Consider the following 14,999-nt stretch of genomic DNA (forward strand, 5'->3'; position numbering starts at 1 on the left):
CAAATAGAGAATTTCACAAACAGAGAAATAGAGAATTTGCTGTCACAAATAGAGAAATTATCATCTTATCTAAATCGAAAGGTGCAAATCTAACCTCCACTAATAAGCAACTTCAGGAAAAACTGTTGGCACAGAAGAGAACAGTAAAAGTTTATTAGGCTCTGTCTAATAAGTTAACATGATGTAGCATTAGGCTGAATTCATTTCTCGTCTTTTTTTTTTTTTTCCTTTTTGGCCTACGTTCACCATTTCCCCATACCCAGCACACACACACATACACACACATACACAACACACAAAATCAACCAAGTTTAGCCTATAAACAGGAAGCCCATCACAGGAGTAACTGGCTCTCTTAAATAACAGAGCAACAACCCAGAATTGGCCCCTGACCTATGGTCATAGGGACATAGATTAGAGACTCTAAGAGTGTTCTTCCATTGCGGTACTGCTCAGATTTTAAGTCAGTACTGCAAGGTTAGTCCAAAACAGCCAACAATTATGAAGAATAAATTGCACAAGATGCCATAAAGGCACTAGGGGAGAAACTGGATTATTCCAGGGGGGGCCATGTACTCAGGAGGAGAAAAAAACACACCAGCTCTACTTGTGACAGTAGATACTATTAAAGGGTTTCTTGAGCTTAGCAGGTTTGAAGCAGCTCATATTTCATTGGTGACTCTTGGGCTACATACACATGTTGGGAGAGGGCTGCCTAACTGCCTAAGAGTGCATACAACTTTTTTTTTTTTTTGATACTTGTAAAATTTTTTCAACCCTTGGCCAGAAACTACATTTTTCCCCTTTAACCAACTTAAATTGAAACTAGTAGATTTTTAATTCAATCCATTTTTGTTGCTTCATGTAATTATATTCATCATTTTGAAAAACCCACAGAATGCAATCATTTTCTGCTTTTATAAGAAGCATAAATGTTGTTTTCAGAGTTTATGTGGAACATTACTGCCTTAAATCTTGATTTTATATAGCATTATTAAATGGGCTGAACCCTAATATTTATGTTGTATAAAAATTCCAAGCTTGAAGTCGTGTAATTTTGTTAGATGTTTTATGCCAGTTTGGTGTTGTTTATGTAAGTGCCATGTTGTAACTCTCCTATTTTTCCTCCGCGCGTGTCCCTCTGCAGGCAAGGAACTTCCGCCTCTACACACAGGAGGTGTTGGAAATGGGTCACAATGTGTCCTTTCTTCTCCTGCTCCCTGCCTCAGACGACGTCTGTACAGCCCCAGGACAGAATAATCCTTACACCCCACACTCAGGGTTTCTTAACCTCCCTCTTCAGATGTTTGAACTTGGTATAGTAGCTTGTTTCACCTAGAAATATTAACCCAGCCTCCTTATAATAAAATCACAAAGTTATATCTGTTCCCCCTTGTCCCAGTGGAGGGTCAATAAATCACATGATGGCTTTGGCAACAACCCTTCCTAGAACTGTGTACAAGTCTGAGAGAAAGCAAAGCTCCAAGACTATGTGCCTGAGCAATAATTATTGAAACCTAGCTAAGGTCCAATGGAGAGGAGGGAATTCTAAACAGAGTGTTCAGTTATCAGGCTGCAGTTCTTGCCTTCACTTTGCTTTCTTAAAACATAAGTACAAGAACTGATGTTTTCATGAAAAGCACTGCCCCTTCTCTCTCTCTTTCTCACCTCCAAATGGGAAAAAAAAAAATAGTGAAATTAAAATGTAAAGTGCGTATCACTCTGGAGGAAAAAAAAAAGTCAATGTAGTGCTGATTTATTAAACAGACTCTAATATTAAACAGGCTCTAGATTTCTAGCAGACCATTTGAGAAAATAGCATCCCAGGATGCCGTGTTGTGATTATAATGTGGGATTCTGAATGGTGGAAGATCTTGTCCTGACTTTCAAAAATGAATAGCCTGGGCCCCAGTTTCTCTATTTTTGCAGAGACCCCTGCTGCCCACTGAGAATGTGAATAGGGATGCTTTGTCTCTTCCCCATGCTTCTTCTTATAACAGGCCAATAAGAGGCAATTAGCAGGAGTTCTATCAGTTCAAATGAATTGTAGGATCTGTGGGAGGGTGAGCGCTGGGTGGATGGAATGGAGGCAGACTCTCTTTGGATTGCTCCCCAGACACCAGATTTAGAAGCAGAGAGGCAACTGCCATTTTGAGACCTGGGCATCTGAATCTGAATTTATCCCTTGAGGATAAATGGATTAAGCCTTTCCGTTTCCCTTGCTCCAACCATTCAGATGCCAAAAACAACTAAAGAATAGCAATTATTATTTTCCAGAAGAGAAAGAGTTATTAACAGAAGCCTGAATCACACCTGCAGACTGGGACTTGAGAGTCCTGGGTCCTCTGTTGTGTGACACTGGCAGTCACTTAAACTTTCTGCACCTTTTCTGTGTCAAATGATTAATAACGTTGGCCATACCACTCCCAAGAGGCCTGAATGGGAATATGACCCCACGCAATGAGTTCCCCATCCAAAGAACATTATTAGTCCATGATATGACTGCACTGCTATTACAAAATACAGTTTGGGTCATGGTATTTCATTTCAAGTCAATACATATATATTAGATACCGACTGTGAAGATTCAGAGATGCGTAAGACAGTCTCTGCCTGCAGTACAGTGGTAACAGCAAAATAATGATACAAATTATTATTAAATGAGCTAAGATATGCCAATCATAAGTGATATTGAAAAAAGAAAAGGAAACACATTTTTCTCAAGGTATCAGAAAGCCACCTTGGAGGAGAGGATATTTGATGTGGGTGTTAAAGAATGGACAGGATACTAATAAACATGGACAATAAGAAAAGCTTTCTTGTCAGGGGGAGCAGAATGAGCTCCCTGGAACAAAAGGTCTCAGAAAGAGTAGGGAAAAGAACAAGTTGTCCAGTTCAGCTAGATCAGAGAAATGATGTGAAGAAGCAGTGGACGTAAAAAGGTCTGGAAAATTCATGGCCATACTGGGCAGTATCTTAAGAGTCAGACTGAGGAATCTGTTTAAGATGGATTAAGAGCACATTTGGGGGCATAGTTCATATAGTCCAGTATTAGGGCAGAAACAAACCCTCCCCCCATAAAGGAAACAAATACAGAAGTAAGAAACATTGGGGGTATTATAGAAGATGGAGCAACTGTTTTAATGAGAAAAGGTGAAGTCTAGAGACTTCTGGAGTACTCCAATTGTTTTCAGCCTCTAATACTGTGAGCATCCATTGCTGTCATTACCAAAAGAAAAAGTCAGAGAGGAATATGACTTGGGGAAGAAAATGATGCTTTTAGCTCTATCTTGAATCTGAAGGTGCAAATTCAACATACAAGTAGACCTGTCCATTTGGCAGTAGAAATAAAGGAAAGAGGGTTGAGTACTAAACACAGAAATTTGGCCAGTGTCTATTAATAATGGCTGAAGCCATGAAAGTGAATGATTTCCTAGGGACAGATAATTGATAGGGAAAAGAACTAAGGAAAATACTTCACTGGAGAGCTAACCAGGAGTCCATTCTGTATGAAATGGTCATTACCGTTCCATGATTATAGACAAAAATACATGAAGTTCATTTCCCCATGTCTCAAGTGGTCTTCATGGTAATAATGATTTGGGATCAATTATAATAGTGTATTACTCTAAGACCCTGGAGGACCAAGCCCTGCAAGTGTCCTCTGCTTTTTGGGAGGTTCATGCACTTTTCCTGAGCAGCCACACTTTGTCCTACTACTGTTACTTTCTAGTCTACAATTTCTTCTCTCCACTCATTTATTCATTAACTCAATAAATACCTATTAAGTAACCTACTATGTGCTGGGTACTAGTCGAGGTACTAAGGAGCTCCAAAGAATAAACTCTCCATGAAGCTTACATTCTCATGGGGGGAGACAAACAGTAAACCAATCAACAAACAATACTGTAAATGTCAGACAGTAGTGAGGGCTGTGATGAAAAATAAATTAGTGTAAAGGACTGGGGTGAAGAGCAGGAGCTGCAATTTTATATAGGATGACCTGGGAGAGTCCCTTTAAAGAAGAAACCTGTAAGTAGAGACCTGAGATTTTCCTGCAGTGGGTATGACAAGGGCAAAGGCTTTAAAGCAAGAGTGTGCTTGGCTAAAAGATCAGTGTAGGTGAAGTATAGTAAGCAAGAGCAAGAAAGATAGGAAATGAGATCAGAGAGTCAACAGCCAGATCATGCAGGGCCTCAAAGGCCATGATAAGGACTTCGGATTCTACTTTCAATGTGTTGAGAGTCCAACAGATAATTTTGAGTGGTAGAGTAACATATTAGAAGGTCTGTAAAATCTGGTAACCCTCCCAGATGAAAAAATAAAAACCAAAAAGCTTAACTTTGTTTAGCCCAGCATTTTCTAAATTCATTTGACCATGACTGGAAGCATTTTTGGTGTGGCACTTACTAAAAAACTAAGAAAACACACTTTAGGATATGATGCTCTAGAACACTGCTTCCCCAACTTCAATATGCATTGAGATTCACTAGGAGAGCATGCTAAAAGAGACTCCTGGAGCCCCACCACACAGGACTGGAGAATTTGCTTTTCCAACAAGCTCTCAGATGATACTGTGCTGTCAGTCCATGGACCACACTAGAACACGCAAAACATAACATTTCAAGAACTTACAAAATAGAGATATAGTTATCATAGTACCAGAATTCAACAGTGCCTATCTCTTTGACTAAAAGCAATGTAAGACTATCAAACATTAACCTTCATCTATGAAAACTAAGCCATAGATCAAAGCCTAGGTCTCAAGAGTTCCTGACTTTAAGATGTTTTTCCCTGGAATAACATATATCTTCATAGTCTCCTGGTCCTCCTTTATTATATGATAGGTGATCCAACTGATTTATGAGAACCATGTAAGTTTCCAGAAAAGATCACCTCATTGGGCGTAGTTCCACTGACATACAAAATTCTATTAGTCTTTTCTAGCGATCAGGAGGAAATGTTGCCAGTAGCAGGAAATCAGTACACTCCAGTACAATGTTTATTATACTTCAGCAGCACCAGCAACAATTTTTAAAAGATTGCTGGACCTTAGTAAGAATCATGAAAGACTCTACCTTATCCCCAAGAGATCAGAGCTTTCCAAGAAACAGATTATTGTACTGATTACCATACTTCTTCCTTAGACTTCAGTCCACAAAGCATTTAATAACAATTTCTACAGGAACTTCAAAGACTTACTATAATGGGTCTAAAACCCCTCAAGAAAGATGCTAAGCAATTTTTACTTGTTTTTTTAAGTAGGGACTTCTGCCTTCCATAGGTAGACCCACAGCAAAAGGTCAACAGATACACTAAGCATTTCTGAGAAAGAGAACATTACTGGAAATTCAATCAGAACTCAGAAAGTCATAAGAACACAGGAATTTTAGTGAAACCTGAAAAGGTGCAAATTATGGGAACACATCAATTAGAAAAGTTTACACTATATTTCGGTTTGACTTGTACAAGTCATCCCTGTCCCAATGAAAGGATTTGAGATTTGGCAAACTGACCATGTTCCTGCCAGTGGCCTGAGTGATCATAAATAACTTGCTAACCAGCTACAGAAAACTGCATCTGTGCCTATTCTAGCACTAAATAGATCTAGCAAGGACAGAATGATAAAGGAGCTTAGCCTTCTGTCTCCTGGAGTAAAGAATAGACTGGGACAAACCCAGAGGCTATTTCCTCACAGGATTACTATAGGGAAGAAGAGGACTGTCATACGGATGGGAGAGCTCCATAAGCAGGACTGAGCTAAGGCAAAATGCTACATTACATTTCAAACCCAGGCCCCCTCCATAACCTGAAGGCTGACACTCCCCCCCTACCCCAACCTTTGAATAGAAGCAGGGTAATACTCCACTGCAGTAATCAAGCAAGTGCCTGGGTACCAACAAGGGTCACTATTTAAACTGTTCGCAGAAACAAAAAGAAAAGCAGTACCATCGTGAGCCTTCAGAAACTCTGTCCAGTGGTGTGGCCTCTTGACGATTTGCCTAGCTTGCACTAAGGAGGTTGCCCTGTCCTGATCCTATGGGCAGTCACAACTGAGAGCAGGCCTATGATAAGAAAAGTTGATTTTACTGATTTCCTTGATTCTATGATTCATACTGATTGGACTGGTAAGATTATAAAACTGGGGGATTTTTAAAAAACAGTTTGAAGCCTGGCATATATTTCATACTTAAGTGCTTGGCTACATATTTCATTCAACAAACATTTGCTGGGTTGCCACTGTATGTCAAGTACTGACTGTGCTTGCACTGGATATACAGATGTTAATAAGACATAATCTGACCACCAGTAAAGGGTACAGAAATCTATACCAAAAGTCCCAATATAATGAAAGCCCTGCTGTAATAGGTAGGCTATTGAGTTTCAAAGGAAGGACATCCAATCCTTCCTTAAAGAGGTAACATTTGAGCTAATCTTGAATTAGAAAGAAACATTCAGAAAAGGAAAGAAAAGGCAGACCTAAAAAGGAAAATCGTCTTAAGTGGGCTGTACAAAGGCTAGGAGACCTGAGGAAATGCAACCCAATTAAGTACAGTCCTAGTAGCTCATGGTGAAAGATGCTTATGGCACCTGAGAAGACAGGAGATGAAACTAAAAATTAAAAAGTCAGAATCACAAAGGGCTATATATACCATCCTAAAGAGGCTAGACTTTATCATGTAGGCAATGGGGAGTCATGAAAAGATTTGTTTAAAAGGAATAATATGGTCATCTTGGATTTTAGCAGCTCTAAAGATGGACTGCAGGAGAGCCAAAGCAGGGAATGCTGAGACTAGAGGCAAAGAGACAGTTGAGAGAGTGGTCCAGGTGGTAGTGATAAGAACCGGAACCAAGACTGCCACAGTAGGGGTGTAGAAGAGAAAGCAGAGGCAAGAGGAATTGAGGAGTTAAAATCAATAGGACTTTGTGATTGATTTAATGTGGCTGAAGAGCAAAATGGAGGAGCCAGAGAGTCTGAATAGGGTGCTGAGATGGATAATGTTGCCATCTACCAAAATAGGAAAGATGAGGAGAGGAACAGGTTTGGGGGAGGGGAGAGATGATGAGTTCAGTTTGACAAATGATGAGTTTTGAGGTGCCTGTGGGATATCCAGGCACTGAGCCTAATGGAATCCAGGCCACAAGCTTACAAGAAATGGCACAGTCTCAACCCTCGTTCCTAAGGCCCATTTTTCATGATTTAGGATACCACTCCTGAATTCCAACTGTCAACTCATTCACTCCCAGGAATCTTTAGAGGGGCATCTTGTGCCCAGGTTCTTTCTGACACACTAGCAAAGAATCCTGGAACTAAACTGACCACAGGAGGTAATCTTATTGATATTTTTAGCTTCCAAACTAGGCTCCATGACCCTGACTGATTAGGATTTTATTAAGTTAAGATCTTAGGAAGAATTTTTTAATCTCAACCCTGTTCCAATTTTCTAACTCTGAATGCCTCATTATTTCTGAGAGGTCAGGGTAAGGGTGTGAAAAAATTTTTTATTTTGTTTCTGATACGTGCCACATGCTGTTCTATGCACTGTATATATACGATATGATTTAATTCTAAATAGACATTACTATCCATCTTAGATGTGGGAAAACTGAAGCTCCCAGAGGTTACATGCCCAATGCCACACAGGTAGTAACTGTCAGATCTGATTCAAACTCCCAGTTCTGTCTGATACTAAACCCAAATACTTTCTACTCTTCTCTACACTTAATCCAACTTCTTGTGTTGGTATCAAATGCATTTTAGTCTGTCACTATCTCATATAGAAAAAATAGAGGGAAAAAACACCACAGAAAATTAGCCTTACTGTGTAAATTACTAACAAATCATGTGGTCCAGATAATGCACTGTTGTACCCTTGTATCATTTTGTCTGTTAAATGCATGTGATTCACATTAGAAAAAAAAAAAAATTAGAAGCTTCCAGTCTATCCTTCCCTCCTCTGTGATGGCTACCAAATGTATCATTGCTAAACCACAAAAGACTATGTTAAAGTAGCATTTGTTAAAGTAACATTAAAGGCTCTGCATAAAAACCACTAGCACGGGAAAGTGAAGCGCTGTAGTTGAAAGGTCCTTATAGCTAGCTGTGGTGAGTGGCAAGGGGTGGGGGGTGTGGGCGCTGTGAGACCACCCACCAATCCAAGGTTCCTACCACAAGGAGACACAACAAGAGAAAGTTGTGGACACCCTGGCGTTTTAGAATTCATATGGGAATGATAGTGTTTCTTTTAAAGAAATTCTTTAGTGCCTTTTCCTAATCTCCCTATCTTCATAAGTGCTAACAGGATATAATCCCTCCTTGAAAGGCATAAAGACACATTCAGGGAGTTACAAGAGTAAGTAAGTCAAGAGTAAGCTACAAAATAATGGTGACTCTTTCCTGTATAGCTGCCAGTAAATATCATAGACCTGAAATACACTTTTCAAAACAGGAAAATCAAGAGCACAGAGAGAAAAGAGGATGGAGGGAAATAGGAGACTTTGGAGGAAGGGTCTGCCCTCTTCAGACCAGGCCATGCATTTTTTTGTTCATTTGGTCAATGAACATTAACTGAAAAGCTATAATGTTTCAGGTTTTGAGGAAATAAAAATAGGAGACATGGTTCTTACCCGCAGAGAAATCACAGCCTAATACCAAGGCAGTCAAGTAAACACATAATTCTAATAAAGTGGGTAACTGTCTTGATACATTTAGAAACAAGTGCTCTAGGAGCACAAAAGGAGAGAAACTACCTCTGCCTATAGAGAAAGAGGTGTCAGTGAAGATTTACTGAGGAGGCACTTAAGCTCAATCTTCAAGGATCAGAAGAAGCTGACCTGAAGACACTGGTGTGACCTAAAGATACTGGTAGAAACAGGTGTTTGAGGACCAGAAAAAAGGCACGTGTAAAAGCATGGAAGTGTAACAGGACTTGTAGTAAGTTCAGCCTGACCAATGCTTAGAATTAATTTGAGTGGAGGGTGAAGGGTAGTTGCATGATGGAGGATATGATTGAAGATTTATTCAAATTCTAGATCACAAGACACTTTCCTTCTGGTGGTAAAAGGTTTGACTTTGTCCTGAAGTCAAGAAAGAGCTCAGTGGAGGTTTTTAAGCAGGGAAATAGCATGCAAAGCAGATGGTTTAGGAAGAGCTCAATAGTTTGTTGTTTACTGAAAGGCCATATGAAATCAGTTCTTCTGTGTGTCAGGCAAAGAAGTGCTAGAGTAGAGGAAGTGGGGAGGATGGACTTGACACCACAGAGAAAAATCAATTCTAGAACTGAGAAACACCTTGAAATAATGGTGCACAGCTGAAATAAGGATGAACCACAGAAGCCCTCACGACATTCTTCTCTTCCACTTCCATATGGAAACACAAACAGGGCAGGTTACCTGTACCCACACCAGTGATTCATCTTAGGAGAAAACCAAGCAAGGAAGTAGGCAGTGGTAAGATGGGACTTGGAGGGTGCCTAGAAATCTCTCAGTAGGCAGAGAAGTTGGGCTTTCTCACTGAGGTGTAGAGATAACAAGATGCCCCATTACGAGGCACTGTGATTTTCATTTTCCTAAATGGCCACTTCTGGGTCTCAGGAATCAAAAGTAAGGACACCCGAGGGCAGTAATTAGATATTCTTCCTAGAATTCCTCACTAAAGAAGCCAGAATAAAAATGTTTCCGCAGATTTGTGGAGTTCTAATAGACTGTTTCCATAGCATGAAACACAGTGATACAGTTAGACACATAGAGTAAATGAGGTTCCTAGAAAGTGAGTCTGAAAATTCAGCAATGGTCAGGAAGAGACTGGTACTACACTAGTCTGATTCAGGATGCTTTCCTCATCCTACTGCAATCTGTTGTTTTAGTATGTGATCAGAGAGAAGTACAGGAAATCTGATCCATCTCAGGGTACCCACATGAGCCTGAGTCCCACACTCCTCTCTCCCTCCTCTGTGATGGAGATGAAGGTTATTAGACTGTTCCCTCTGGCCGCTGGCCCATTATCTTTTGAAAGATGAAGGCCAAGTCTGCCAAAGACAAAAATGGTCTGTTGAGGTATCACCTCCATCATCCTTCCAGGGACAAGGACAGGGACAGGAGCAAGGACAAGAATCAAAACCCATCCTGCCAGGTCCTAAAGAAAGTTTTCCAGCCAGATAAAAGACATCCCAAGAAAAGTGTGTTTTGTATCTTCTGGGATTTCTGGCTTTGAAAAGAAGCATGTAAGATACACAGTGGAAATAAGACATGGAAATCAAAATTAGGTTTCAGATTGCTACTTGACTTTTTTCTTCTTTAAAGTGATATGCAAACTTATTTTCTCAGAATATGTGTGTGTGTGTGTATGTGTGTGTGTGTGTGTGTGTATGTGGCCTTAACTTTAGGAGCAGAACATAAACTGCAGCTTGAGCCAAGCCCACTTCCCCATACCTTTACCAGGACTTGGTAAACCTTAAAAGGGAATACTGTCTGACTGAAGCCAGACAACTGGCCCCTAAAGAGCACATTTATAATTTATTTATGGCTTAATATTTTCCACTGATAGGATTAATAAATCATGTTTTCATTCAACTTGTTTTCTCTGAGGTATGAATTTCTCTATTTTGATACCAGATCTTAACATGTTTTATTTTGCTTGTCCATTTTCCAGTTCATTTTTGCAGCTACAGGGAGAAATTTATTAGTCTGTATTGCCGCCTTTCTGCTGTGGTGGAGCTGGATTCTCTGAATACCCAACAGTCCCTGAGGGAAGCGATCTCAGACAGCGAGGTTGCAGCTGCCAAACAAAGACACCAGCAAGTTTTAGATTTCATGCAGGTAATAGTTTGTTTCTTCTGAGGCAGAATGGAGGAAGAAGGGGTAGAGTGGAGGGGATGAGAAACAAGCACAAAAAAGAACAGCAATCTGGGTTTATTTAAAGACCACAGCATGCAAGTAGCCTCTTGATTTGGTTAAAATTTGGAGTTCAGGAAGAAGTGAGTTTTTAAACAAAGGCTTAAGAAAAAGCTACATATAAATCACAGCATTACTAAGACCTGCATCCGTTACTATGGTAGGTAGTAGTGGCTTCCCATATGGAGAGAAAAATCACTGCTAGAAGAACTAGTAATCAGATTATCATTATTACCCAGTAGTCCATTGATAATTCTAACAGAAAGAAAAATTGTATCAATTAACTCAATATCCCAGAGTTATATTAACCCAAATCCAGTTGGACCTCGTGCTTTAGACCCCTTTCTGGCAGAGCTGACTGACACTCTAATGTGTGGCTACAGGGGCTGGAAAATGTGTTCCCTATCTATGGTCTTGTCTAGAAAAGCCTTAAGATGACACCTCAAGTTCTTGTGATAGGGGCAGTGACTAGTCATCAAGACAATTTGGAACTCATCTAAAATTGCTCGTAAGTCCCTTGGACAAATCTTATGATCTTTCTGCCTAATATTACCCAACTCACAAAATGAGTATACCAGCAATAGCCTATGATAGATACCTAGGATATATAGTTAGTTCAATTTGGTAAGTATTTGTTGAATACCCAGATGTCAGGCACTTCAAGAAAGATACAAGTTGAATTAGATACAATCCCTGACCATAAAAAGCTTTAAAGCCAGTAGGATAGACAAGAAATGTGTATAAATACTATTTATAAAATGAGATAGGTGCCAAAAGAGGAGTACTGAAAAAAAAATTGTGTCAACACAAAGAAGTAACACTTTATTAATACTTGTGGGTGTAAGATAAGTTGCCACAGAGGATGTAACTGATATCCAAGCTTGGCCTAGAGGGATAAATTAGACTATACAGTAGGGAGAAACAGACTGGGGGCATTCAAAGAAAAAGTATAAACAGATAAGGCAGAAAGAGCAGGAAAATGGTATTTGGGGAATGATGAGTAGTCAGAGTTGGTTGGGCCATAAATTGAGTGAAGGTAGTAAGAAAGCAGGCAAGAATGAAAGTAGCAATGAGATCAGTCCACAAGGGCTTTATTAAAGGCTATAGTAAGAAATTTGTACTTTATTCTGTAGACAACAGGGACTTGGCCAAAGTCTTAAAGAAAGAAAGTTATAGCCTCTCATAGCTATTTAGCATAGATTCAAGCTGGCAGATAGTCCTTTTCAGTGGTATAGCCATACTGGTTGTTTATAGTAAGCACTCATTCTCATTGGCTATGTTTGTAGATAATTTCCATACCATTCCTGGATTTAAAGAGAAGACCAAAAGCAGTGAAATCAAATATGAAGCTATCACAATCATCTAGGCAAGGAATGCTTTGAGCAAATAAATTTCTCTAAACCCCAACCTCCTGGTACGTCTGAGTGGCTCAGTCGGTTAAGAACCTGCTCAGGTCATGATCTCAGCATCCTGGGATGGAGTCCCACACTGGGTTCCTTGTTCAGTAGGGAGCCTACTTCTCCCTCTGCCTGCTGCTCCCCCTGGTTGTGTACATGCTCTCTCTCTCTCCCTCTAACAAATCAATAAAATCTTAAAAATAAAATAGAATGAATCCCAACCTCCTAATCTGTAAAATAGGGAAGGTAAGTGTACTACTAACTCATACTATTACTGTGAATTCAACAACAATAAAGCACTGAGCACACTACCTGCACATAGTAAATATGAAGTAAATTATATATTCATTTATTCGGTTATTAATAAGGAGGGAAAATGCTCTGAAATATGGGTATACAAGATTTGGAATTTACTTAGTACTCAGAAAGAAGGTATTATAATATACTTGCAAAGTGGTGAGCAGACAAATCTTATCCTACTTATCCAACTCCATAAATGAGATACCTTAAATGACCTCTCAGACTAAAGAAATAAACCTCTTAAGAAATAACTTGCTCTCTTGACCTGTAAATATGGTATTTAAAAAAACCAGACATTTATGGCATTTATTTCATTTACAGTAAAAGTGGAACATTAATATGAGGAAGGGGTGGGAAAGGGAAGAATGAGGCAAGAGAATAAAGACTGGCTTATCTTTTCTATCCAATATAATGGGCAGTGGAGCATCAGAAAAAGAACAATGGCCAGAAATCAATTAGCATACATTTTTAGTCCTGAGTTCTACCGATAGACCTTGGAGTAATGGACGATTCATTTGATCTCCAGGGCCCTGATTTTCTCATATATAAAATGAAAGGGTGGACGAGATGACTTTGAAGAACTGGTTGGCTCTAATATTTCATGATGTCTTTAACATTCACAAATACATTTAGAGAAGCACTCTCTAACCATGCCTTAGGTTCTGTTTCTGCTTTATTCCACTTAAGCCTTCCCCTGAATCCAGTATGGTCATCCAATGAGAAAGTGGACTTTCTTCAGTCTTTCTCAGTCTCAGACCCCTCAGGAGTTCCTGGCTCCACTCTTACTCTGTGGCCCCTTCTTTTTCACCTACTCTAGGGCTCCACTGCCTTTTTCTCTCTTCCTTTTCATCACACCATTAAGTGGGATGGATAAAGACAAGCCAGGCCAGCAATTCCTCAAAGTTCCCAAAGCAGGTAACTTGAGAGTCCCCTTTACATACTCTCCTTCCAGCCAGCCAGGTACATGTAGACTTGGATAAAAGCCAATTCCCAAAGGGTTCAAAAAAATCACTTCTTACCTGGGTAAACCCTGACCATCTCCCTGTACTCACAGCCTTCAATGGATTGCTTTGCTCTATCCAACATGGATAACTTCACTGACTAGAGATAATGCAATATCATTTCTCCCCTTATCTATGTTGGGCTTCTCAATCCCTCTCTCACTCAGAATGAAAACCAGCTGGAGCCACTCACCCATTGGCATTCACAGCTCAGCCCACCACACACCATAACCTGCAGAGGCAACCGCCAGCCGTGAGAGCATTTGTATGATTCCAGATCTAAGACAGTGTTGAAGTCACTACACAAACCAAACATTGTAAAGAGCAAGGGAGTCTATGTAAATACAGCGAGGAAAAGAAGCCAAGGAGTGCAGCCAGAAAAGGGGAGGGCCTGGACCAGGGGAGGTGAAGAAAATCATAGATAAGGTATATAGGTTTTATAGACAGCACACACAGCAGAAATGTCAAAGTGTAGAGACTTGGAGCTTGGCATATTTTGAGCTGCTAAAGCCTAAAGGGCAATTAGGCCATAATTTATATACTGTAATGCTTCAAATGCTCCTAAGCTGTAATAGAAACACAGCTCATTAAATATAGCCAATCTATCATCCCCTCAAGCACCTTGTAACTGTGCTGTGAGAAAACCAATCACCTTTACATTTTAATAAAAATATTATCTTGCCTGAGTACAGAGAAAGGGTGTAATTTATGGGATGAAAACCAAAAATTTTAAAAGGCAGGGTGAGAAATGGATGCAGAACTCTTAACCAACAGACCTACGGAGTTCATGGTCTTTTCTTTTTTAAAAACGTGTCAGCAAGTCTTTAGAAGCTGAATTTGGACCTTAAAATCAGGGGGATTATGTTGTCAGTTATTTTTAGATCAACAGTATAAGGTAAAATGGGTGAAAATTGTACTTCTTTTAGAGCTACTTAGCTAAGTCTGTTAAACTCAGCCCAGAGGCCTCCCTGTACAAATATTTTAAACTTATATCAGCTAATACTTCTTCACTTCATCACTGAGAAAAAGTAAGATATAAATTGTTTATACACATAATTTTAAAATGTATACTAAATCTCCCTATCCATCCTCAGCAGTAATGCTGAAATAATCTTACCCAAAGAGAACAAGTAGATTATTATTAACAATTGTATTAGTTTCATAGGGCTGCTGAAACCAATTACCACAAAAGGGGTGACTTAAAACAACAAGAAATGTATTCTTTCACAGCTCTGGGGACTGACAATCTGAAATCAAGTATTGGTCAGGTCATACTCCCTCTGGAGGCTCCAAGGGAAAATATGCTCTCTGCTTCTGCCAGTTTCTGATGGCTGTTGCCATTCCTTGACTTGTGGCCACATCACTTCGATCTTTGCCTCTGTGGTCACACTGCCTCCTTCTCTCTTGT

The 14,999-nt window shown here is 39.7% G+C and overlaps 1 protein-coding gene across 1 annotated transcript in view; it reads left to right on the forward strand.

The window, feature by feature from the left end:
- ANKFN1 (ankyrin repeat and fibronectin type III domain containing 1) overlaps window positions 1-14,999 on the forward strand; it is a 251,754-nt gene that overhangs the window by 218,009 nt on the left and 18,746 nt on the right. Inside the window, exons 16-17 of the mRNA XM_004747354.3 lie at window positions 1,148-1,316; window positions 10,652-10,818. Of these exons, the coding sequence (XP_004747411.3) occupies window positions 1,148-1,316; window positions 10,652-10,818 (336 nt within the window). The remainder of the gene's footprint in view (window positions 1-1,147; window positions 1,317-10,651; window positions 10,819-14,999) is intronic.

Source organism: Mustela putorius, unplaced genomic scaffold (genome assembly GCF_011764305.1).
Source record: "Mustela putorius furo isolate JIRA1106 unplaced genomic scaffold, ASM1176430v1.1 tig00003962_pilon_pilon_pilon, whole genome shotgun sequence".
In the NCBI taxonomy this organism is placed as follows: domain Eukaryota; kingdom Metazoa; phylum Chordata; class Mammalia; order Carnivora; family Mustelidae; genus Mustela; species Mustela putorius.